We start from the raw sequence: 26,343 nt of genomic DNA on the forward strand, positions 1-26,343 counted from the left end.
CAAACTACTTTAGGTAGACTTCCGATTCTTACAACCAAACAATTCTTGATTTAAACATCTGCTCCTTGATTGTAGCTGCATCTTTTAAGTGTTTACTTTGCAACTATGGAAATATATGTACCACCTAACATTAACAGGGGTACTGAGGCTCTCAAGGAAGAGGGACTATAATTTGTTATATTTTGCAACATACCAAAGACATACTTGGTTTTAAGTAATTTTTAAACAATAACAGCTAACATTTATTGAGTACTTTCCTTGGGCCAGTTTCAAAGTTGTACATGCATGATTTCACCTGTTCTTCATGACAAACAGGCTCTATTATTACCACTCCCATTTTATAGGTAAGAAAATTAAGGCACAAAGAGAGATTAATAACTTACTCAAGGTCATACAATCAATCAATAAGGGAATAAAGGTGGAATATACTGTTTATTTACATTAAAATTGACATTTGAAAAAAAAGTATGCATTCATTTAAAATTCATTTTGGTCAATTAATTTTTTGTTGAATGCCTATTATTAAAAAGTACTAATTTAAACTAATAAACTGGTTAACATCAATGTTACAAATATAAATATGGCTTTTAAATATCACTATTCAAAACAAATCTTTCTGTGGGACATACACACACTCACACAAAGATATATTTTCAAATTAAGTTTCTTAATTTCCAAAATACCTCCTTTAAAACAGAAGGAAATAAATTCTGACAATGCTATGTTCAATGCATTAACTATTTCATAATTCAGTGGGATATTGTAAGATTACTTGCTGCAAGCTGGACTCGTGTGAAAATAAACCTAGACTTCAGAGGATGTCTACATTGATAAATATGTATCCATTTAATTAATTGCAGTGTAAGTAACACACAAGTATATAAAAAAGTAAAATGACGAAGATGAGATGAGTTTTTCATGGGAGGTGGTGAGTTGCCATGGAGTCTGCTTCTCTTGATTTTCGAAGCAGGGCTTGTTTGAGAGCACTAATTTTCTCATCAAGCTCAGCCAGTGAATAGTTCTGCTGTAAACAATAAGAACACAAATTGCTGAATAAGACTCTGAAGTATCTTAATGCAGATAAAGTGATAAATGAACTATAAATATTTAAAATATCCAAAAGCATGGTAAATGTCTCTTTTTCTCTTAGAGAATAATTTTAACATTGAACTATATATGTTGACTCTATCATGAATTTTAAGGTATACAATAATAAGGCTTAAAATTCTTTCTTTCTTCTTATTTTTTCGTTCTCTTTCCTAATGAAAGCTCTTCTGGACCTTTTATACTTTGAAAGGATTATAAAAACTTTTTAAAAAACTACTGATTATATTAATAATCAGTAGGGAAAAAAATTAAAGTTTAGGATTAGCTTAAGTGCTTAAAATACCTAGAAATTCTCTTTTTATGGATCAACTGCAATCAACTACCTCTCCTGGAAAAAATGGATGCTCTTAAAAATTACTCAAAATTATACAATAAAAAAAAAGTAACATGCTACTCTTAAAAAATAACCAACCTAAAATTTTTTTAGTTTTCCCCAACTTTAAATTTACATCACCACCACTGAAGGGTAGCAAAACCTTACAAATTATGAATAAACTAATCTATAATAATAAAAGCATAATATGCAAATCAACCAAACAGCAGAATGACTGTCCAGACGACCATGCTATGACACGTACTGGCACCAGGCCAGCCAAGGTGGGTGCGATGTGATCGGTTGGGGAGCCCTGCTATTGCCCCACAATTGCCCTTCAGAGTGAAGGCCAGGCCAGTCAAGCGATCACACCCCACGCCTGTTGCCAAGGGAGGTGACCGGTGGTGGGGGAGAGGGCCCAGCGTCACAGAGATGGCAGGCAGTGGCAGTGGGGGGTGGGAGGGGGGGCAGCTGCCAGCAGCTGGGGGAAGGAAAGCCCTGATGGCCAGCCAGGCCTAGCGACCCCACCCAAGGGGTCCTGGATTACAAGAGGGTGCAGGCTGAGCTAAGGGACACCCCCATGCACGAATTTCGTGCACCCAGCCTCTAGTTCATATATAAGTACTGTGGACAAGGCTAGGCTGAAGTCAGCCTCTGGCAAACATTCTTCTTTGATTTAGATGCTGCTAATGAGTGGCATCTTCAAAAGGGGGAGGGGTGAGATTTAATTCACAGTACTTAAGCATTTACTATTTTTCAGCATTTTGTAACTGATACATCTTTCTACTATTAACAGCTGAATATAGACTTTTATGTTTATTAGGCCCATATGACTTATCCTACACCCTTGAAATAAAATTACTTCTCTGATTCAAATACATTAATTTATGCTGCCCTTTTTTAGTTCTGAGTTCCAAACTATGACCTAAAAAGCAACCATAGTAGAAACTTTTAAGAAAGGTATAAACTAATCAAACTATTTCAGAAGCTAAAATGAAAATGCAATAACTTACTTGAGGTGGTTGAACTTTTCTTCTTTTGCCAGAAAAGTTCTAGATTAAAGGTAAAAAAATATTAAATAACCAATACTTAAAAAATCTAAACAATTTTCCTTTAGAGGGTACTGAAGAAACAAACAATTTTCCATTATAGAGTACTGGCAGAAACAAAGCCACAAACTCACCAAGCACTATCTGCAGCCAACATACACTTTCTAGTGTTTTGGAAGTTACCTTCCAAAGATATTGAAAGTATATAGTAGTAACATCACAGCAACAAGCTTGTCCTTGTCTATACACACTTTCCCATTAATTCTCAGCTTCTAATGAGGCTGAGTGTTTGTAGAAAGAGGTGCTTTGGGAATTTCCTTAGTTTCCTTTTTTATAGCCTTTCCACCCCAGGATACTGAACAAAGGCAGCAAAAATATACAGAAAAACAGAATGTGAAATACCAGGCCAAGGGGTGAAAACACACACATATACACTGACTGTAAGGGGACACTGATTGTGTGAGCACCTATCACTACTCCTCTGTGTGACTCTGGGGAATGCAGATCCCAGCCCTCTGGTCTTGTCCGTGATGGGAATGGGCATGGGCCCAATTCTGGCCAATGACTAAGGAGGGGTCTGCTGGGGATTAGGGGGAGAACTTCTGAAAAAACTTCCTCACTTCTGGATACCACTGCACCTGGACAGGAGAAAGTGCTGTAGTCATCTTGCCATCTGCCTGAGGAAAAAGCCAACGCTAAGCAGAGCTCACAGGGGAAGAGCCCAATTATTATTTTTTAAAATATATTTTATTCATTTTTTACAGAGAGGGAGAGGGATAGAGTTAGAAACATCAATGAGAGAGAAACATCGATCAGCTGCCTTCTGCACACTCCCTACTGGGGATGTGCCCGCAACCAAGGTACATGCCCTGGACTGGAATCGAACCTGGGACCCTTGAGTCCACAGGCTGACACTCTATCCACTGAGCCAAATCAGTTAGCAGCGGTCGGCAAACTGCGGCTCACGAGCCACATGTGGCTCTTTGGCCCCTTGAGTTTCAATCGCACTGTACGTAAGCACCCGCATGTGGTATTTTGTGGAAGAGCCACACTCAAGGGGCTGCAGTTTGCCGACCACTGGGTATGGGCAATTTTTTTAAAAAAATATATCTTTATTGATTTCAGAGAGGAAGGGAAAGGAAGAGAGAGAGAGAAACATCAATGATGAGAGAAAAATCACTGATTGGCTGCCTCCTGCACCTCCCCCTCTCCCCCAAACTGGGGATCAAATCTGCAAGCCAGGAATATGCCCTTGACTGGAATTGAACCTGGGACCCTTCAGTCTGCATCTGTGACTGGCCAGGGTGAGCCCAATTCTTTGACAATCATAATTTACCTAATACCACAGCTTTCAAAAGGTAAATTAGTGTATTACTACATTTGAAAAAGAAACTGTCAATGTAGGAGATAAATTTTACTCATGAACATTTCTGACCACTGAGATCAGAGGGAAGGTAAAAAGTCACATTTTTACTTTGTGTCAAAAGCTGTTTCAAAGAACATTGAGGTGTGCCTCTTAGCAGCAGTTATAAGTGGGAAATCATTCAAGTGTTAGAATTATTAAATATGGGGGGAAACTGCTTCTATAAACATGCTCCTCCTTTGCCAAACTGAGCTGAATACCTCTGTGGGGCCTATGGGCAAAGGCTTAATGTTTAACTTGGTCACTGCTCAGTCTCTTACCCTCCCAAGAGGTGGCATTTTACCCGTCGGATGAAAATATACTCCCCCTTGTTTTCCTAACAGCTTAATCTATAAAGTATTGCTAATTTCCATGTCATTGAGCAATCAGATTATTATCATGAAACTAAAGTGAAAAGTATCAGAATGAGGAAAATGAGGACATCAGTGGTTCAATCACTTAAAAACAGTAAAATGTAGTCTTTGGGGACTTATCTTAAATCTGAGCAGAATATTTTGACAAGTAGAACACTTAGAAACACATACATTGTGAATACACTGGACTAGCTTTAAAATGGACTGTTTTTAGGCACAAGGTGGAAATTTTAAACAAGTTTTGGTACCTAAGAGAAGTATTTGAGAGTATGCTAAATAGCTGGACAGACATAATTTTTTAAAATGTCACACACACCCACAGGTCTGGGGAACCCAGGCTCTAAGGACACTCAGTGGTCAGTCAGTCTCCTCTCTGACCCTTCCTTACTTGCCATCAGTGGTTAAGGACCACTGATTTTACAGGGCAGTGTCTTCAATGTTTCTTCCCGTCTAGTCCCACTGCCCTAATTCAGACCTTCATTTCTCCCTTGTGTGGACAATGATGTTTCCTAAACTACTTCCCTTGACTCCAATCTTTCTCTAACTCACACTTCATAATGCCACCAGATAGGAACCTAAATGACAGGTGTTTTCTTCTCAGTGACACTGGAATTGCAAATGGGTTACTGTGACCTTCAAGGCCCTCCAAAATGTTTGCAATTTAATTTTCCAGCTGGATCCAGTTGTTCACTTCATGCTTCGGGCCCACCGTGCATGGCCTGTGTGCAAGAAGTTGACTTGGCCCTCAGCACTCCCCTATGCCGACACTTCCCTGAGAACCGGGAGTTCCCATCACAAAGCGGAATTAGGATTCCGCCTGGTCAGTGCTGTGGAACAAAGTTAACACACCTTCAAAAGTTCAATAATTAACTATCAGCCAAGTCCTATCCATTCATTCACACATTTATTCAATGCATACTACATTTTGTGTTAAAGATGAACAAGACAATTCCCGTCCTCCAGAGATTCAAAACATAGTGTGAAAAATAGATGTGTAAACATGTAATTATAAGTGATGTGTTATCAAATGAACAAAGTGCTACAGAAATATACTTGTGAAGCATGTTATACTTACTGTTTTCAGGGGCCATAATTTAAAAGCAGTAAGCAATACTTTGAAAATAATCATAAGCATTGTATCCTTTAAACGGTCTGTTAAGCGATGCCTTCAAATTTTTAAAAACATTACCACATTCATATCTTTCCATGTTGAATATGAAGGGTAAAGATCTTTAGAATGATCGCATTAAAGGGGCAACAAATATTAATCTTTGTGGTAATTCCTGCATATATATGTTAACTTTTTAAAAGAGTTTTATGTTTGTTTCATAAATGAACAGAACTTTACATGGTTTAATTTTGTTTTATAAACCCAATATAATTTATATCTTTTTTCCTGGTAATTTTTCCCATTTCATGTGCTGTGCATCAATCTTTGAGCTCAACTTTCCCGAACTTTCTAACTTTAGAAGCTAGAAGACTGAGCTGCCTTTGTAGTCTTTCTGTACACTTTTGAGGGACATGTGAAAGCATGCCATTGCCATGTGTGTACTCCCAGCATGGACAGTAAGAGTGGCAAATTATGCGCTATGCTCTCTGTGGGGTGTGTTCAACTCTCATGTGTGAGGACAATCCTAGAGCTGGTTCTATTCCAAGAGAGGAGTGGGGCTCCTAGAGATGGCATATTCATTCTGGTAAGGAAGGGTGAGTATAAAATCTTTTTTTCCCTTTGGGCTTGGGGCCTATGCCATATATATTCATAGGTCTTGGGGGAAAAGTCAATCTGAATGTTTAAACCTTTCAGTATTTTGTGCTTCTCTGTAGCTCACTATTAATTTGGATATGTCAGCTATAATAATAAAAACATAATATGGTAATTAGACCAGACGTCCTTCCGGATGACCTTCTGGATGAAGCCCGGGCTGCAAGGGAAGCCCGGTCCTAGGTGCCCGCCTGCGGCTGGAGGGGTGCTGGTGCCGGCAGCCGGGGTAAGAACGGCCTGCTCTTGCATGAATTTCGTGCATCAGGCCTCTAGTTTCCAATAATAATCCAGAAGTGATCCTTCTAATCAAACACGTATTGTTTAATAGACTGGGGGATCTTCCTTAAAAGCACTAGTTTTAATCACATTACTTTTATAATGCTTCCTGCCCTCCAGTTAGGTAGTCACCAAGTTTCAGACCTCAGGCCTCTGGCAGTCTCAGTGTTCTTTCCCATTCTGCGTTTTAACTACCTCTTCCACACAGGCTCTTCCAGTTGTGGCAAGTCTAAGTCCTACATCTTGGAAGGCTTACCTGATATTTTTAGCTGTATATCCTGTTATGACTTTAAATTCACATCCCCCCCCTCCCCCCCAAATATGCTCCCCTTCAGATTTTCTTATTTCTATTAATGGTAGTATCATTTTCCCAATCAGAAACTGGACTCACTCTTGCTCTATGTCTCTCCACATATTAATTATCAATATCTGTCAACTTCTCTTTTCTGCTGTCTCCTGCGTGACCTTTCCTGTTCTCATTCTCATGTCCTTAGCGCAGGATCTCACTTCACACCTAATACTGTCTTACTCTTAGTCTCCCTCTTCATTTACCTCCCAGGACAATATTAGAGAAATCTCCTAAATAGTATCTTGAACAAGTCACTTTCATGTTCAAATGCTTTCAAAAGCATTTAAACTTTAGATACTTTAAACTTCTGGGTACAGCATTTAAGGTCCTCTATAACCCAACTACTTTCACTTCTTTAACCAAATACCCTGAACATTCTATCCTGTATATATTAGATTAAAAAAAAAAAGATTATGATTTGAAGGACTTGTTCTTTTGGTAACCAAGTTATGTAATAGAATCAGAATCAGAGAGAAGAGATAAATGATCGGGCAAGGTCTCACCCAAGGCATCTAACACTATGCAACTCTCTTATAAGATCAGCTCTATTATTAACAATAATTTATTAAGAATTGAACTAGAAGAATAACCTGCCTAGAGATTACATAATGAAGGCAATTAGAATGGGAAAACTTATGGTAGATTGTTGTAGGCATAAAATCTCTATGACGTTTCCTAGAAAGATACATTCAAAAAATAATTCTAAAACTGTAAAGACCTCTGTAATTATGTAGTACAACCAACAAATCTTAAATTGGACAAGTGAAGGCTAAAGGAATTATGTGACTTATCCACATTTATACAGCTACTTCATAGATAGTTTCTGAAACAAAATAACTGCTAATATTTACTGATGTTTTACCACGTGCTAGGTAGGTGACAAGTACTTGACTGGTGTTATATCATTTAATCATTGCCTTAGCCCTTAGTACTTTAATAAACCTCATTTTACATTGAAGGAAGTAAATCGCTAAAACTATATTTTTGATCTTTAGGATTCACTGTGCACTTTTGTGTAGTTTGCTTTTTTCTTCGTCTGGAAAAATTTCTCTTCTGTTCCTCACTCTAATACCCAATTTAAGACTTTGGAAAGGTTGATGCTATACCTAGAACAATTTTAATATAATTTCACCAGTGATTTATGCTCTATGATAATATGGATTATTTTATATAATTTTTCAGAAAGTTTTACAAAAATATTACTAAAAATTTAATAGCCTTAGCAATTTTGTTCACTTTTACATTTTGGTTTTATCTAATATGCCACGACTTAAAAAAAAAACACCATACACAAAACATCCAGCCCTCAGAAAAGGCAGGAGTTATGGATAATCACCCCTGAAGACGGAGGGAAATACAATGAACTCAGGATCATTTGTCTGAAACATGTTGATGTGACAAGTAAGATATTTATCAACACAACATTATTTCTTATTTTCCTTGGAAAAGAGAGAATGAATGAATGAGTGAGTGAATAAATGCTAGAGATGGAGAATTAGACAATATAGACTAGTCCTTCAAAAAGTCCAGTGCTAACGTAAAGAACAAGGCAGGGCAGCAAATCGAGGCGCCTGTTTGCTTAGTATGAGGAGAAATGTAAACACATATGAGCTGAGGGAAGGAGTCTGCAAACAGTGAGGGATTAAAGAGACACAGGGGATAACTGACAGAACAAGGTCTCAGAAGAAGCCTTTGTTTTACAAGACAGCAAATTCAGCGTGACAGGATGGACTATTATCCAGGCTCACTTATCACGCCATGAAAATGACTTAAATTTGAGAAACTGGGTAATGTACAACAAAAGCACCCCTTTAAAAAATTATGAGCCTATAGTACAATATTTGGAATCACAATTTTTAAAGAAGTAGGTAATCTCTTACATAGAACTATGTTCATTCATCTCTGATTAATTATCTCATATATAGGAGATCAATGAGTAAACTGTTATATAATGAAGAATCCTAGAATAAAATAACATTTAGTTATTTTTAAAAGATACTTATACTTACTACAGATTGAAAATACTCAGGAGAGATGCCTTCCAATTCAAGGATTTTATCCTCAAGTTTTTTAATTCTCTGATAAATGTCTCTTGGCACGGGACCACCTAAATACATTTAAGAACATTCTGAGATATTATTGAACAATTCTTACAATTTTTATTCTTAAAATACCATGCAAAGATACTTATGCATAGGAATGGGAAATATTTAAATTTAAGAAAACAAATGAACAAGAGTACATTAGAATGAAATTCTTAGTTCACATTTTCCTATTATACACTATGGGATATGTTATCCTACTATACCTCTCCCCAAGCCCCATTTATGCTTCCTATATTACTAGGAGTTTTATTTTATGTTAAATTCATTTTACGAGATATTGAATAGTTCCTGTATAGAACAATTTGTATTTCTGAAATGCATAGTTATAACTGACAATTCAATTTAGTGGTTGCGATATCCCATATCACTTTCTTCCATTTATATTTTTCTCTATATGCCATATTTTCTCCTTTAACCTAGAACTGCACTAAAGATGAACTTTGTAATATTTCTTAACTAATGAATTTTCTCGGGCAGGTGATGGTAAAATAATGTTACTCAGATTTCCAGGCTACGATTTTATCCTAAATCCTTTCATTTCTCAGCACCTCCACTGCAACCATTCTGGTCCAGATCACCACGATCTCTCCCTGGATCATTACCACATCCAAACTGATCTACTTGCTTCTGCCTTGCTCCTCTCCCACACAGTCTATTCTCAACACAGTCTATTCTCACAGACCCTTCATCACAGTCAGTAATTTTTTAAAAATGTAAGTTAGATAGTGTCACTTCTCTGCTCAAAACCTTCCATACCTTCACATCTTACTCAGACTAAAAGCCAAAGCCTTTACAATAGTCTACAGGTCCTACACAATTTGGACATTCTCGCAAACTCTTATCATTGTCACTTGATTCTTTTTTTCTGTTACTCAACTAGGCCAAGTACTCTGTTTCAGCACTTGTGGTTCTTTCTACCACCATATTCACAAAGCCTGCTCTCACCACCTTCAGGTCTCGGCTCAAGTTACCTTATTTCTACGGCCTTCTTTGTCCCTGGAAGATTCACTCTTTCTCCTTTAACTCCATCAGGACATACTCCAGCAAGACTGAACTCAGAAAGTCCCTGAACCATATTTTGTGCCTCAGTGTCTATTGCTGATGCTGTTCCTTTTTAGAATCCTTTGCTCCTGAGTGCTGAAAAATTCCTACTAACCCTTCAAGGGTTCAAGTGTCCCTTTAACAGGGACACCATCCCTCGACCTACCCTAAGAGAACTGAACACTAACTTTGTTCCCTACTGTACAATGCACATATCTGAAAAGGTAAAATGAACAATCGTTCCTTCAACAAACACCTGAATGCTTGCTTTGTGTCAGACACTGCACTAGGTAAACAATGAACCTAATTAACAGTGTGCTCTCAGGTACCTTACTATCTAGCAGGGGAGATAGGAGGTACCAGGTGCTATGAGACTATACAATAAAGCAGCGGTCGCCAACTGGTGGTCTGCGGATCACTGGTGGTCTGTGAGGTCTGAAAGGTTGGCGGCCACTGGTTTAAGGAAAACTTTGGAGCAGTGGTTGCCAACTGGTGGTCCGCGGATCACTGGTGGTCCATGAGGTCTGAAAGGTTGGCAACTGCTGCAATAAAGGGTAATCAACACCAGAGTGGGATCAGGAAGGAAAAGCAGAGGCAGAAGAAAAAGCCTGGGTAAAAGCCCTAGCACAGCAAAATGACTGGAAAGCATGGGAAGCCCAGAAATGTGGCTGAAACTATAAATGTACTTCATGCTATTTAAAATTACCACCCCTACCCATCTGAATTTCCTTTCCCTTCTATTGTCAAGCTGCTTTTATCCATAGCCCTTCTCTCCTAGTATAGCATATAATTTATATACCAGAACTTTTGTTCACATGCATTCTCAGTGCCCAGAGCAGTACCAGACGTATAGTAGGAACTTAATAGCTATTTGTGGAATGAATAAGTACTAAGTGTGTACGTGTGCGTGCGTGTATATATCTATCTATATATATAGATAGATAGATATACATATATCTATATGCTAGAGGCCCGGTGCACAAAAATTTGTGCACTCGGGGGAAGGGGGGGTCCCTCAGCCCGGCCTGTGCCCTCTCCCAGTCTGGGACCCCTCGGGAGATAACGACCTCCTGGCTTAGGCCTGCTCCGGGTGGCAGAGGGCAGGCCCAATCCCTAGGTGCAGCCCCTGGTCGGGCTCAGAGCAGGGCCGATTGGGGAGTTGGGGCGCCGCCCCGTCATGCACAGAGCAGGGCAGATTGGGAGGTTGTGATGCCACCCTCAGTCACGCACAGGGTAGGGCCGACTGGGGGGTTGGGGCACCGCCCCGTCACACACAGAGCAGGGTCAATCAGGGGGTTGGGGCGCTGCCCCCTGTCACGCACAGAGCAGGGCCCATCAGGGGTTTGGGGCTCCGTACCCTGTCACGCACAGAGCAGGGTCAATCAGGGGGTTGGGGAGCACCCCCCGGTCACTCACAGAGTAGGGCTGATAGGGGAGTTGAGGCACCGCCCCGACACACACAGAGCAGGGCGGATCAGGGGGTTGGGGCACCGCCACTGTCACACTCAGGGCAGGGCCTATGGGGAGGTTATGGCTCTACCTCATCACACACAGAGCAGGGCCCGTGGGGGGGGGGGGGAGGGGTTGGGGCGCCGCCCTCTATCACCCACAGAGCAGGGCAATCAGGGGCTTGGGGAGCTCCCCCCTATCAGTCACAGAGCAGGGCTGATCAGGGGGTTGGGGCGCCTTCCCCTGTCATGAACAGAGCAGGGCGTATAGGGAGTTTGTGGCCCCGTCCCCTGTCACACACAGAGCCGCAGGACGATCAGGGGGTTTGGGCGCTGCCCCCTGTCACGCTGATGCCGATGCCAGGAGGCCTCACGGCTCTGCTGATCCTGGTGCTGGGAGGCACATTACCCTTTTACTATATAGGATAGAAGCCTGGTGCATGGGTGGGGGATGGCTGGTTTGCCCTGAAGGGTGTCCTGGATCAGGGTGGGGGTCCCCACTGGGGTGCCTGGCCAGCCTGGATGAGGGGATGATGGCTGTTTGCAGCTGGTCACACACTCTTCAGGGTGGGGGTCCCCACTGGGGTGCCTGGCCAATCTTGGTGAGGGGCTGAGGGCTATTTTCAGGCTGGTGGGTGACTGAAGCTCCCAACCGCTCCTTTTTTTCTTTTTTTTTTTTTAATTCTGGGCCAGCTTTACCTCTGACTCCAGCTCTGAGGCCTCTGCTGCTGAAAGCAGGTATCTGGTTTGTTTGTGTTCTATAATCGAAACACTGTATCAACTCCAGCTCTGAGATCCCGGCTGGCTGAAAGCAGGTTTCTGGGGTTTTGTTTAGCTTCTATAGTTGTAACTATGTTTCAAACTGCAAGCTCAGAGGCCGGCAAGGCAGGCGGGGAACGTTGGTTTCCTCCGTCACTGAAGCAAGCAAGCCTCATGTTAGTTTCAAGCTGCCTGGCTGCCGGCCGCCATCTTGGCTGGCAGTTAATTTGCATATTGCCCTGATTAGCCAATGGGAAGGGTAGCGGATGTACGCTAAATACCATGTTTCTCTTTTATTAGATAGGAGATATATATATAAATAAAAACAGAAACCCATTAAATAATTTTTAGTTGGGGAGTAGCAAGATCAGATCTGAGCTTTAGAAAAAACAATTGGGCCAAAAGGGAAAAAATTGGTCTCAAGGAGAAAGTCCAGTGGCAAAACGACCAGTTAACATCCTTCCACTAGTCTAAGACAAAGAACACGGACTTCCTAGAGTAGTAACTGGGGAGACAGACAGAAGGGGGTAGATTTAAGAGATATTCTGAAGACAGAATCAACAAAATCTGGTGACTAAATGAGGAGGGAGACTCAGGCTTTGCAACCAATCTAGGTTTGATTTCCAGCTGTCACTTACTATCTTGGGCATGCTGTTTGAACTCTCTGAACTTCAGTTTATTTATCTAACAACAATAACAGCACCAACACCTCACAAGAGTACTGTTAATACTAAGTTGACATATACATATTTTTAGAGTGACTAGCACTTAGTAATACTCATTAAATGTTAGTTCACTTTCTCTATGGCATTTATTTTACTAGAGGCCCTGTGCACAGATTCGTGCACTGGTGGGGTCCCTCAGCCTGACCTGTGAGGACTGGGTGGAAAGTGGCTTTCTGACATCCCCCGAGAGGTTCCGGATAGCGAGAGGGTGCAGGCCAGGCCAAGGGACCAGGTCTCCAACATTCCCTTATGGGTCTGGGGTGTGGGTGAAGCAGATTCGGGGCCAACAGTGCCCCAGCAGCAACCTAACCCACGGCCAATTCCATAAGGAATAAGGCTCCCTCCTCTACTGGTTGGAGTGTCTGCCCCCTGGTGGCCATTGTGCGTCATAGCTACTGGACAAATGGTCGAACAGTTGGATGGTTGTTTAGGCTTTTATATATATAGATTAGTGGCCCAGTTCGCGGATTTGTGCACATTGAAAAGAAATTAATTAGAATAAATATTTTAATATTGCTAGTTCCCTTTCTCTATAATAGAAGTGTCAACCAAATATGATCAACAATGACAGATGGAAACACACACATGCGACTGGCACCAGCGAGAGCTTTATATGTATTGCACATGCACGAGTCAACTTAGCCTTTTATAGATATAGAATAAACTTGCTTAATTAGACCTGCTTTCTTATTTAGCTAAACTTTTTCCAGCCCTTTTCAGTAACACAGCAGTAAATATCAACATGAAGCACATTATTATTGTAGGTCATGCAGGGAGAACAAAGGTAAAATTTTTACTGCAGCAGTGTTTGACTATATTCTGTGCAGTGAGAAAACCTGAAGTCATTTTCAAGGTCCACCATTTCTTACTTCTTTTCAGTCAGGTCAAGTTCCTAAAACTTTCTAAATCTTCATTTTCCGGCTAATTAAAAGAAAATAGGACTCTACCGAGTCTCCTATCTACCTACTCCAGGACTTCTGTGAGGATCAAATGAGATGAGGCATGGGAAAACACTTCACAGACATTTGGTTAAGGTGTAAAATGTTTGCACCTGGGCTGAAGAATCTCCAAGGAGGCTGGTTGCTAGGGAGAGGAAGCCAGGCATTGCTATGTGACATCATTACCCGGTGCCCACAGTGACCATTTCTGGGCTGGGCTGTGGGCTGCATTTTGCACCATGGGGTCTCAGCAGCATGGTTTGGTGGGCTGTTGCTCCAGGGTGGTGGTGGGGCCTGTGTCCTACTTGGGGGAAGCTGAGTGTTGCTTTGTTGGAGCCAGGTCCACGCTACCATTTCTTTGTAAATGGGCAATGCACGCCATGGCAGCTCTGCGTTGAGCGTCTGCCCCCTGGTGGTCAGTGAGTGTCATAGTGACTGGTTGGACGGTCGGAGGCACACTTAGCATATTAGCCTTTTATATATATAGACTAGAGGCCCAGTGCACAAAAACTGTGCACTCGGGGGGGCGGGGGGGAGAAGGGAGTCCCTCAGCTCGGCCTGCACCCATTCACAGTCCAGGACACCTTGGGGGACATCCACCTGTCAACTTAGGCCACTCCCCGGGGGATCAGGCCTAAGCTTGCAGTCAGACATCCTCTGGCAGCTAGGGAACCCTCGGGGGATGTCCGACAAAAGGCTTAGGCCCCCAAGGGACTGGGCCTAAACCATTAGCTGGACATTCTTAGTGCTGCCACGGAGGTGGGAAAGGCTCCTGCCACCACCACTGTGCTGGCCAGGCATAAGCCAGCTTCTGGCTGGGTGGCACTCCCTATATGGAAGTGCACTGACCACCAGGGGGCAGCTCCTGCATTGAGCGTCTGCCCCTTGGTGGCCAGTGCACATCATAGCAACCGGTCATTTTGCCGTTCAGTAAATGTGCATATTAGCCTTTTATTATTATTACTAGAAGGCCTGTGCACAAAAATTTGTGCACTGGCAGGGAAGGGGAGTCCCTCAGCCCAACCTGTGCCCTCTCACAGATCACGATGCCGCTCGCCCCACCCGCCCCGCCCACCCCGCCCAAGAAACCTCAGGCCCAGATCTGCTCTGGGGCGGACAGCAGCTGGGACATGCTGCTGCTCACCCCGCCCACCCCACCCAGCTCAGATCTGTTGCCGCCCACCCTGCCCACCCCGCCCAAGACACGGCAGGCCAGGACCTCGCCTTGGGCAGCACAGCAGGATCTGCCTGCAGTATGCAAATTAGCCACCATCTTTGTTGGCGGTTAACCGCCATCTTAGTTGGCAGTTAATTTGCCTATCGCCCTGATTAGCCAATGGGAAGGATAGCAAAGTTATGGTTAATTACCATGTTTGTCTATTATTAGATAGGATATAGGATGTCCCTGTTTCCCCCCTTTTGCCCCCTCCACCCAGCTCTTGCCCCCCCACTTCCCTCTGGCCATCACCATACTGTTGTTTGTGTCCATGTGTTGTGCATATATTTTCTTTGGCTAATCCCTTCTTTAAATTTTTATTTTCAGATAAGTACTTATAACTGCACTATTACATATTTTCTATTATATCATTTAGAATTAAGATATTTTTTAATTGAGCCCTTGTAAATTTTAGCACAATTTAATTAATTATGCTAGAAGCAATTAGATTTTTCATGTAATGCATACACATTTCAATTAATATTTTATTAATTTTTAATTTTTTAATTTTAATTTGAAATCTCATACATGTAAAAAAAAACTATAAAATACTACAGCATATTATATGTACCATTCACCCAATTTCTTTGGTGTTAATAATTTAAACATAACCATTATACAACTAACAAAATTTGGAATATATTTTTCTTATAATCTCTTTAATGTTACTTAATCCATTTACTTTTTTTTGTTAATCTTCACCCAAGGATATTTTTCCATTGAATTTTAGAGAGAATGAAGGGAAAGGGAGAGAAACATTGATTGGTTGGCTCCTGCACATGCTCTGACAGGGACTGGGGATCAAGTCAGCAACTGAGGTACATGCCCTTGACTGAAATCAAACCTGGGACCCTTTAGTCCACAGGCTAATGCTCTATCCACTGAGCAAAACTGGCTGCAGCTTAATTCATTTATTTTTATTTTTTATTTTTTTATTTTTTTATATTTTATTTTATTTTTTACAGAGAGGAAAGGAGAGGGATAGAGAGTCAGAAACATCAATGAGAGAGAAACATTGATCAGCTGCTTCCTGCACACCTCCCACTGGGGATGTGCCCGCAACCAAGGTACATGCCCTTGACCGGAATCGAACCCGGGACCCTTCAGTCTGCAGGCCGACGCTCTAGCCACTGAGCCAAACCAGTTAGGGCAAATTAATTTATTTTTAATCTATATGTGTCTTTATATTTAAAGTGGGTTTTGTTTTTGATTCACCCTCATAATCTGTCTTTTAATTAGTGCATTTATGCCACTGACGTTCAGAGTGCTTACTGATAGATTTACTACCATATCAGGCGGCTGCTGGGGCTTCTGGGGCAGGCGTGCCTTGCTGCCTGGGACCCGCTGATGGGGTCCTGGCCTGCCCTGGATGGCGGCGCGCTGTCCACCCTGCCTGCAGTATGCAAATTAGCCGCCATCTTTGTTGGCGGCTAATTTGCATACCGTGCTGATTAGCCTATGGGAGGAGTAGTGAAGGTACGGTCAATTACCATGTTTGCCTATTATTAGATAGGATATGCTTATCCTCACTGCAAGTTCCTTGAGGACTAGGATTACACTTATCAATACTTTGTACCTAGCACAGTGGATGATAAGAATGAGTAGTGGTCACAGTAAGTTATGAATTTGGCAACAGGAAAAAGACTACATAAGTTTTCATCTCTGATTTTAATAAACTGAGAGTGTCAGGATGTATATGGAACCTGTTCCCATTCAACAAACACTCTCAAATTGGTGAAAAGTGGAAGGCAGAAAAGAGCAAAACACACGAACTATATAAATTCCTTGAAAACAGGGACTATGTTTCGTTTTTTTCATTTTTTCACCAAACAGAAGAATGATTTGGTGGTGTTAATGTTTTTACTGATTTCAGATACAGAGGAAGGGAGAGGACACAGAGAGAAAACCATCAATATTGATCACTTGCCTCCTGCATGCACCCCAACTGGGAATCAAACTGGAAACCTGGCCATGTGCTTTGACCAGGAATCAAACGGGATGACACTCATCCAAATGAGCCACACCAGCAAGGTCCAGAACAATGTCTTGTACATGACAGGTGCTCAGTGAAAATTTGGTGACTAAATGAACTGGAATTCCTTTAGCCACTTGTAAAGTTACGTTATGGGGCACTGCTCAGCACTCTGCTTACCTGCCTGCAATCGCAAATGAGCCTCAATATTTTGTAGCCGTTCTTCCACAGCCTGATTACCACAATCTCGGAGCATGCTGCTTGGTTTATGACCTGACCCTTGAATTCCTTCAGGTCGAGTCTGTGGTCCATATGTATTCACAACTCTAGAAACTAAGTTAAGAAACTTTTGAGTCTATTATAATTACATTTCAAAAATCAGAAATTCTTTCTCCCAAACAGTACTTTATAAATATATTTTTCATAAAGACTACCTAATCACAAACCCAAGTATGAAGAAAGGCAGGATTTTTTGTTTTGTTTTAAAATAAAATTTAGATAGGAAAGTGATTTTTATTCCATAAGCCTCTGTAAGTGATAAAGATATATAGTGGATACTTACCTTTTACATGACTTTTAAATCCGGGGTAAGGGGTAAAAACGGCATCAGTTCTTGCACAACTATTTTCTAAGGAGAGTGTAAATGAATATAAGTATACTCTTAACTTCAAATGTAGGAGATTTTGACAAACTTCAAATAATTCATATTACTTAACATATTATTCATAATAAGAAAATATAATTTTATCACATACAGGATAACATTTAATGATCTTTGCCCTCTAAAATTTATAATATCTAATCTTATCCAATTTTCAGATTTATATATATAGAAAAGTCCTCAACATTCAGTAGCATAATATTTTTAATGAATACCAATATCCCTAAAAACCATCTGAGCCCTTGAAGGAAAAAATTTATATAGTCTAGAGAATATTTTAATTCCATGCCAAAGAGGCATTATTCATGTTATTTCAACATAAAAATAAATAGAACTCATTATTTTTACTGAAATGTTTTTAAAAATACACATTTTTTTATATTACTTACAGATTAAATCAGTGAACACCTAACAAAAAAGATTAATAATACATTTTACACATTTTTATTTCAGAATTACACACAAAAAAACCTTGAAACCTTAATGCATACTTTTCCACTTTACGTAGATTTCCAACGTTCATTTAAAAAATCCCTATCACCTCTTTCCATACTGCCCCTTTCAAAAAAGTATAATTTTAGGAAAGATAACTTGTCAAAATGTATTCCCACTTTTTTCTAAGGTGAAGAGTATAGTTTCTTTCAAATTAGATATCAACAAATAAATTAGAAAACAAGGGGAACTATTGGAAAGATGTTAGCATAATATGTAAACATTTCAAAAATTATAAAATGTTTTAAATTACATGAGGTAAATCCATCCACTGCAGTACATTCCCTGAAAAAAATTCCCTTCTTTTATAATAAAATGAATGGTAAAAGAGATACTGAAAGAAAATTCTTTTTCCCCATGGAATTTGATTTTTTAAAAAATATCACTATTTATATAACATAACTAAGTCAAATTGAGAAGTATTAAAATGAACACACTAACACATTATAATAATACATTTGTATTTTTTCAGTCTAAGTTTTCTTAATAGTTCTGCTGATAAATCAAACTCTGCAAATAAAATGCCAAATTCACTTACCTTTTATATACAGGTACTAAATATTTATCTTTTGTTTTTGTTTTTGTTTTGAGACACCCCAAAGTATGTTTAAAGGGCCATCACTTCTCCATTCCCTTTCTACCATTTTATGGGGCTAAGGGTTAAAAAAAGAAGCTATCATCCATTTTGGAGCTATATTCTAAATATATAGATTAAATGACCCATCAGACAGAAATTCAGCCTGGTGTGAAGATAGTGCTAGTCACTCTCCACAGCAATTCTTGCTAGCACTATTTTGAGCCAGCAAGGAATTGAATGGACCAAGGAATCCTGCTGAGCATTTCAATTCTTGTCAATTTCTATCCCCTGGTGGTTTATAATAATAGAGTTAGCAGGGAGAAGAGAGGAATAACATTAGTGACACATGTGCTTGCTCCCTCAACAAACCCTTTCTTATGGGTTGCTTGCAGTTGAACTGTAGTACCTGAGATTTTGTCACTGTTGCACCTGTTTTGAGAAACTAACAAGAAAATATAACAAACCTAGAGATATGAACATACAATGTTAATAGTAGAAAATGCTGAATTTAGGACCCAACTTGAGACTGTATTATTTCATTAAGAGAATCAGGGTACCAATGTGATAAAAGTCAACTCTAGGTTCATCTGACAATTCTATATTCAGAATAATTAGTCATGATATTAGAGGCAACAAGAAAAATGCTCATTCCAATTAGGAACTCTTCTCCATAATTTTTATAAGACTACTTGTCTGATTATCACTGTGATGCCTGAGTAATCTATGCCAGAGCGTTACAATATCTTGTATTCTGCAGCATACCTACAGATCTGTAAATATATTACAGCATCAACTGGGGATGAAAAGGAGAATCCGATGAAAATGGCAAATTTATATGTGCACTATGAAAGAAAAGGACAATTTGGTTTTATCATGAAATAAAACATTTCTGACAGCTCAGAAATAGTGAGAAAACTGCTCCCTCTTGAGGATTATTAACTTTACTAAGTTTACTTAATGTAAGTTCACATCATAATTTCATAAGCACATTTACAGGCATGAAATCTATATAGTTTAGTTCCTTCTCACTAGTGAGAACGAACAACCCTGTTACCCACACTTCATCTTCATTTCCTAAAACATTTCACCTGTGGTAAACATTAGTCTTTTATTATGTTAGCATTTATTTGACTTTTGTGTAAATGAAACTATTTTGCAATGTAGTCTATTATTATACAGAAGGAAATTCTGCTGCCTTAGTTTCTAAATAAACCGCTGAAATAAATTGCATTAGTAATGTTATTCATTTTTAAAAACAAATGAAAGATCAGAGCAACTGTAAAAACTGTTCTTAAATTCCTATGAAAATTATTCTTCTAGGTGGTTACCTTGATTACAATCAATAACATTGCAAAATTCCCTGACGTTGTTTTCATTGATTTCAGCTTGCTTTCTTTCAATAAATGCAGATATTCGTCTGTCAATCTACAAACAATAAGTATGCATGTTTAAACAATTCAAACATAACAATATTTAAAAAATAATACCTTCCCCCCCCACCCCCCCAAAAAAGAAAACTTCTTACTTCTGCTTTTCCAGCCTTTATTTGAACTACTTCTGGATCAAAATGGATCTGTGTCTTTTTCACATCTCCTAAATCACAATCTTTGTGCTTTTCTTCCTCCTGTAGGTCTCCAATGGGAAATTTGCCATCTACTTCATTTTTGTTCCTTGTTTCTGCTTTTCCTATCTCTTCAACAACCGTTGTATTCTCCTCTTTAATCAGAGGCTGAAGTTTTGCTAAAAAGGGCTGAGAACACAATGCCATCTGCTGGGGTTCAAACTGATCAAAATTAATTATACATTTAATATATGTATATAAATTTCTGCTACATAAATGCAGTATTTAATATCAATTAGCTAAATATAAAAAGTTGGCATATCAGAATACATAGATCTCACCAGATTTGCTGTTCTCTACTATTGTGACCATTATCATTTATTATAAATCTGTGTTTTTTTTTAAGAGAGAGAAAGAAAATCTGAGGAAATTTAAATTTTTCTTTGAGGGAATCACTCTGTCACTCATCTTTTATTTTGTGCCAAATCCATGCCTCAGCCTTTGGCACCAATGCCACTTAATTAACATGCCATTCAAATGCCTCCTCAGAACACTAGGCTTGGTATTTTTCCTCCTTAACACGAGACCCAGTGCTCTCACTCAGCAAAGCCCTGCATTATCACTATATCACTGGAGATTCTCCACTTGAAACTGCAGTTGGCCAAAGTGAATGAGAGAGCACAGACATGAAACTCATAGGTGTTATGCTGAGTGAACATCCAGGCTTTTCTTGACATAGCAAGATACCTTCTTGGGTCATGAAATCAAATTTTTACAAAGAAAGTGAACAAAGAAAAAAAACCTCCCAAGATTCATAGCTGAAAAGAGATAGATGTCTATCTCTACACTAGAGGGCGGCCGGGTGGGGGGGATGGAGGGGGGGGGGAGGGGAAATACCCTTGTATAACACTGGTCATGTTCCCACCACAATTAGGCCTCAACTGAATTCTATAGCTCATTGCCGCTGCCCTTTAAAACTAGGGTTAACTATTACTTTTAACATTAAATAGAGTTAAAATTTCCATAAAGTCACTGAACAGAAGGCTGAAAATTAACGTCTATTCCATTAATCAAAACACACCAACACTTGGCAATGTTTCAATTATTTTTTCATACCTACAATTTTGATTCCATTGATATACCAAATACTCTTCTGAAAATCTTACATTTCAATAGCAAACTGACCAATCCAAACAGTTCTTCCAATTACCTTTTTAAGACTTCATATTTTATATTTTGATTAGAGATAAACTAAACTGCAAACTTACATCAATTATAACAGCAGACATGTTCAATTGGAAACCAGCAAGACCATGTCAGCTACTGAACTGATAAACTATATAACGGCAATACTATTATAAATAACAATGTTGACTTCTAATACAAAGTATGAATTATTTCAAACTGTTAAGAAAAAGAAAAGAGAAAATAGTGACTGGATACTCACTAAGATGAGACATTAATGCCACAGAAATTACTTTCTTTTTAAAAACTATGCTGAAACTGTTTAATTGCAATAGACACTCCAGGATGTGTCATGCTGAGATAATGCCACTTCTTGAACCACTGAAAGCACTCCATGAGCCTCCAAACTCACCCAAGGCATGGAATCATTATCATAGCATGACACACACCTGCCGTGTCTTATTGCTTAATTATAACCCACCATAGATGCAACTGCATTGAATTTTCTGTACAAGTCTAGAATTGAATAGAATTGCATTCATTCAGTCTTCATACCCACATTGGCCTATTGGGCTATATTCCCGTAACTGTCCTTGTCACTATGTAAATTGACAGACTTGGATCCAGTCTGGATGAAGTAATCTTTTATTAATAATACTATTAATACAGTGTTAAGATAGAACTGACAAATACTCCAGCTTATAATTTAACTACAATTATACCTATATCGAGTTAACATTTTAAACGAGAATTTACCTGTAAATACAAAATGTGTTGCTCAAGAGCACTAAAGAGCAAAGCAGGCTGGAATGCCGAGAGGCTCTGGAGCTTGTTCCAATCGATTGCAATTTTCACCACATCATCTCGGAGGTTAAGCTTCAAAAGGGCAAACCAGCAACATCACAAAAATTACACGATTAAACTGTACATATACGGGACTGTCACACATAAAAAAGATTTCTATAGAGTAACATGCCTATTTAGCTCAAAGTTATCAAGTTTCTAATGATACATTAAAATGCTCTATGTCGTTATCATTTTTAAAAGGCCAAGGTGCAATTTTCATTAAAAAGTGGAATGACATTTCATTCTAATTCTATTCTTGGGTCTGTGTAATGGGACCATCTTGGGGGCGAAACCATCCAAGAAAGATAAAAAGATGAGGCCTTTCTAATGCTTCAATATCTAAAAATCTATTGATGGGAAGCCAAGATAGGCTTTCCCTATTCAAAATCCTACTACTCCTGGCTCAAAGCATTAACCAGAGGGGGCAGGCACATTAATGAAAGTTCTCATATACACATTTCCTCTGAAACATACACATAAGTATGTAACTGAAATATATCATCACTCTGATGTCTTCTGAAACACATTTTTATTGTTTTCAACTTTAACCAATTTCTTAAAATTTTAAATAAAAATTATTCACATACATTAAAAAGTCTGGGGATAAATGGCAACATGTTTATCTACTTCAAATAAAATTAAACTATTATTCAGCTGTAGAAATTTGAAACTGAAAAACAAATGCCTTTCTACAACAGTGAAATAAATGGTCAGAGAATGGATAGAATGACCAGATCTTCTGCTAAATAGTATTTTCTAGTAAACTGTGAGGGTTCATTATATGACAATTTCTTATAAGTTAGCTAAGTGTGATCTATTTGAATAAAATTGTATATGGAAAGCTACCAAGAACCTAAATATAAAAATATCAAAAATCAGCAAAAACTTCAGAGGGAAAGCCTCCATCCCTAGTCTTTTGAAATGAATAAAAGTGAACTACCATAGTTTATATTAATTAACTAAGGTTTTGTTTTACATTAAGATTACCACATTCATATTATGTTACTTAATGCCTATAAAGACTTTGTTAGACAACTTATCTATGGAAATAAACTATTACTGTAGTTTTACACACAGTCAACCATACAAATTAATGAATAATTTGGAGATAGAGCAAGCAATCCTTAACCAAAGCAAAGCATCAACTTTTCTAGAGAAAATAATAACTTACAGAAAATAAATCATAATTTTTGGATCATATTCCCATTTCAATTCAGCAAAATTATCTAAACCTTCAAGTGCACTTAAAGTATAATTTAAAAAGACCACATAAAAATGTCACAAATTAACTTTAAAACTATCCCAATACATCCAATTACTTATTCAACAAATTCCTTATTAGTAATATAAATTTTATGCATTTCTACCCTATAGAACTTGTCAAAAAAAAGTATTAGTCTATTAATATGAACTATTTAAATATTTATTTTCAATAAAAACTTTGTCAAATTAACATGAAAATCCAAGTTAAAAATAAATAATTCTTCGGCTTGGTAAAATGGGCTACCCTGAGGCAAGCGATAAAGTTAAAATCAATCATTTGAAATGTGAAATAGAAAATACTTTTTAACATTCAACTCTGTTTCCTTTTGAGTGCTAATAATACAATGATACTATACTGAATGAACTTAGACATATTATAGCATACATTTAAAAACAACAACTTTAAAGTTGTTGCAAAAAGAAATAGTGATTTTCTCCAGGGGCAATTTTATAAGTATAGTACTCTTCCTTCCATTCTTATCTTTAAGCAATGCATGTCAAAATCTAATGAGTATTATCAAAATGGTTAGCATTTAATTGATGATACTATCATTTTTTTAACACTTCTGAAAATGGTCACTTCACTGTGTCAAGTAAACTTGCCAAATATTTAAACATTTCTGACAGGTGACATACGAAAATTGTAATCACATCTCTACTTGTATTTACAGAATACCTGCATGTTTAAATTTTTAAATGAGTTTTAAAAATTCAGTATGCCAAATATTTCAAAAGACATGTTAAAATTATTTATGTCATTTAAAAATCTCATCACTAAAACAAACAAAAATCGCACAAAACTTAAAAGTTCCATGTCCACACCAGAAAAAGTTGTCAAGCTTTTAAAACCATTTACAGGTTTTGGGTCTTAAGACTGAAATATTAATGTCCCCAAGTCTTTGAAATATTTTTTATAAATACATAGCAAACAACTAAGTTTAAAAGTTACAGCTTTTAGCACATTCTATTAATAATTGGTCCATTACACCAAACTGAATGTTTACCTTAGAGCAATGCTCTCTGTAAATCACGATAAACGTATTAGGCCTTTTAAAATACTGAAATAATTTTTTAAACAACTGATTCTCCACCCACCCAAGGCTTTAATAATTTTCACAAATCAGACAAACACTCTATCTTCATAAAGGACGTTAACATCATCGTTCACACAAACACCTGTGGTGCCTACTGCAGGCACTAGTTAGTACCAGCCCGGGAACAAACTTTCACAGCTAGAAAATATTCCTTTTTTAAAAGCAGCCAAACTTATTTTTAAGTTATTTCTCATTTAAAATCTGCTTTGGACTTTACATCATGAAACGAAATAGCGACTTGCTGAAAGAGCCTAAGGAGTACTTTTATTTAAACACAGCTTTATTATGACGTTTCTGCAAAAGCTATTTAACAGCCAATTGAACTCGCTGTTAGTCACACAGTCCTGTTGCAAACAGTATCCACCATCAATAATTAATACAACTTTTTTTTATAAGCATTTCATATTAATTCCTTTTCTTTTCCTCCCCCTTTGAAAGGGGCACTGATGCACACAATGGACACCAGGAAAAAAGAAACAAAGTCAGTGGCTCATAGCGAATTATACAAAAAAAAGAGGCGGAGAGCGTGTCCCGAAATCTCAGGCCGTTTTAACCCCTAATGAATGCGCTGGAGGAGAGGGACCGCAGGCGAGAGCCTCGCAAGCCGCGGCGGTTTTCTGCTTTCAAGGCCGCTTCGCTCCGAGCCGGTTCTCACTAACCTCACTCGCTCCCGGCGACGAGAGTTGCCAGGAAACAGCCCGCGACGGGCCCCGAGCTGCGTCCGCGGCCGCGCACTCCGACCGCGGCGACGGGCGCGGCTCCTCCCCCGCCTCACCGACCCCAGCCGCGTCCCGCCGCCCCGCGCCCCTCCCGCCTCCGCTAGGAGAAAAAGGCGGGGCCGGCGGCGTCCGCACCCCAGCTCTCACAGGCCCCCACTCACCTGCCCGGCCAGGGTATGCAGGGAGCGAACGACTTCCAAGAGCACCTCCTGGGAGAGGCTGGGGCTGCAGCTCTGCTCCCGGCTCCCGTCGCCGACGCACGGGCGTCTGTGCTCAGCGGCAGCAGCCATGACACCTCGCAGGCCCCCTGAACTACGGGAGAGCGCTCCCGACCCCACCCCTCCCCGCTTCTGCTTTCGTCGCTTGGCGATGACGTCATAACACAGCGTCTTGGGAAGAGCGGGACTTGGAAGATCCAGCCTTTGTCTGTGACTGACAAGCACATGCACCAATCAGGTACAGCATGACGTCACGCCGAGGACTGGGAGGAGGTAGCGGCCACCTGCGAGAGGCTGGCTGCAGGGTTTGCGGTGCCGACTGCAGGTGTGGTCCGCTTAGGGTTAGCGTTGGGAAGTGGCTTGACTCCCTATGTTGCTTATGAGTGCTGATAAGAGGAAACTTATGATTAAAGGGTATATTTTCAATCCCAAATTAGAAGTTGAAATTTTAACATGTCACTGTGGAGTGGTCTGGGGGCAAGGTCGCCGCTCAGGTATGCAGGTGCCCACACATATTTCTAAACGTTGGAAAGTAGAATTGCCCTAACGGGATAGGACGTTTTCATCTCTACGAAGTTGTTTAAAACTTACGCAAATTAACGTCACTAATTTTTCATTCGAGGGAGAGGAGAGGAACAATAAAATGCTCTATTATGCCTCACTATCAAGGGAATGGTATTTTAAGTCTGCGAAATAATTATGTCAACTTTTAAAACGTGGATCAGTTGCTATTCTCTGAGAGATGCAGTGGGGACGTTCACCCTAAAACTGTTTAAAAGAAATGAAACACTGTCAATATAATTCGAACAGGAATTTAACGCAAGTATTGCATTGCAGCACAATCTTGGAAATTAAAAGGAAGATATAAATCCGGATTGAAATTTGGCAAAG

At 39.4% G+C, this 26,343-nt stretch overlaps 1 protein-coding gene across 6 annotated transcripts; it reads right to left on the reverse strand.

The window, feature by feature from the left end:
* On the reverse strand, nt 1-25,593 carry MBIP (MAP3K12 binding inhibitory protein 1). Of its 6 annotated transcripts, none has more exons than XM_081098182.1 (9): nt 25,396-25,593; nt 22,069-22,188; nt 20,092-20,316; nt 19,895-19,991; nt 17,399-17,464; nt 17,017-17,169; nt 8,642-8,739; nt 2,434-2,472; nt 1-1,021 (listed from the first exon to the last, which is right to left on the reverse strand). In XM_081098182.1, the coding sequence occupies exons 1-9, from the start codon at nt 25,522-25,524 to the stop codon at nt 917-919; spliced, it is 1,032 nt and encodes a 343-aa protein (XP_080954308.1). In that variant the 5' UTR covers nt 25,525-25,593; the 3' UTR covers nt 1-916. The 6 variants fall into 6 exon arrangements, with proteins under 6 accessions (XP_080954308.1, XP_080954306.1, XP_080954307.1 ...); XM_081098180.1 differs by having other exon boundaries at nt 20,092-20,349; nt 25,396-25,544; XM_081098181.1 differs by having other exon boundaries at nt 220-1,024.
* Nucleotides 25,594-26,343: the final 750 nt, after the last annotated feature.

Source organism: Myotis nattereri (genome assembly GCF_964212035.1).
Source record: "Myotis nattereri genome assembly, chromosome: 1".
Classification (NCBI taxonomy): Eukaryota; Metazoa; Chordata; class Mammalia; order Chiroptera; family Vespertilionidae; genus Myotis; species Myotis nattereri.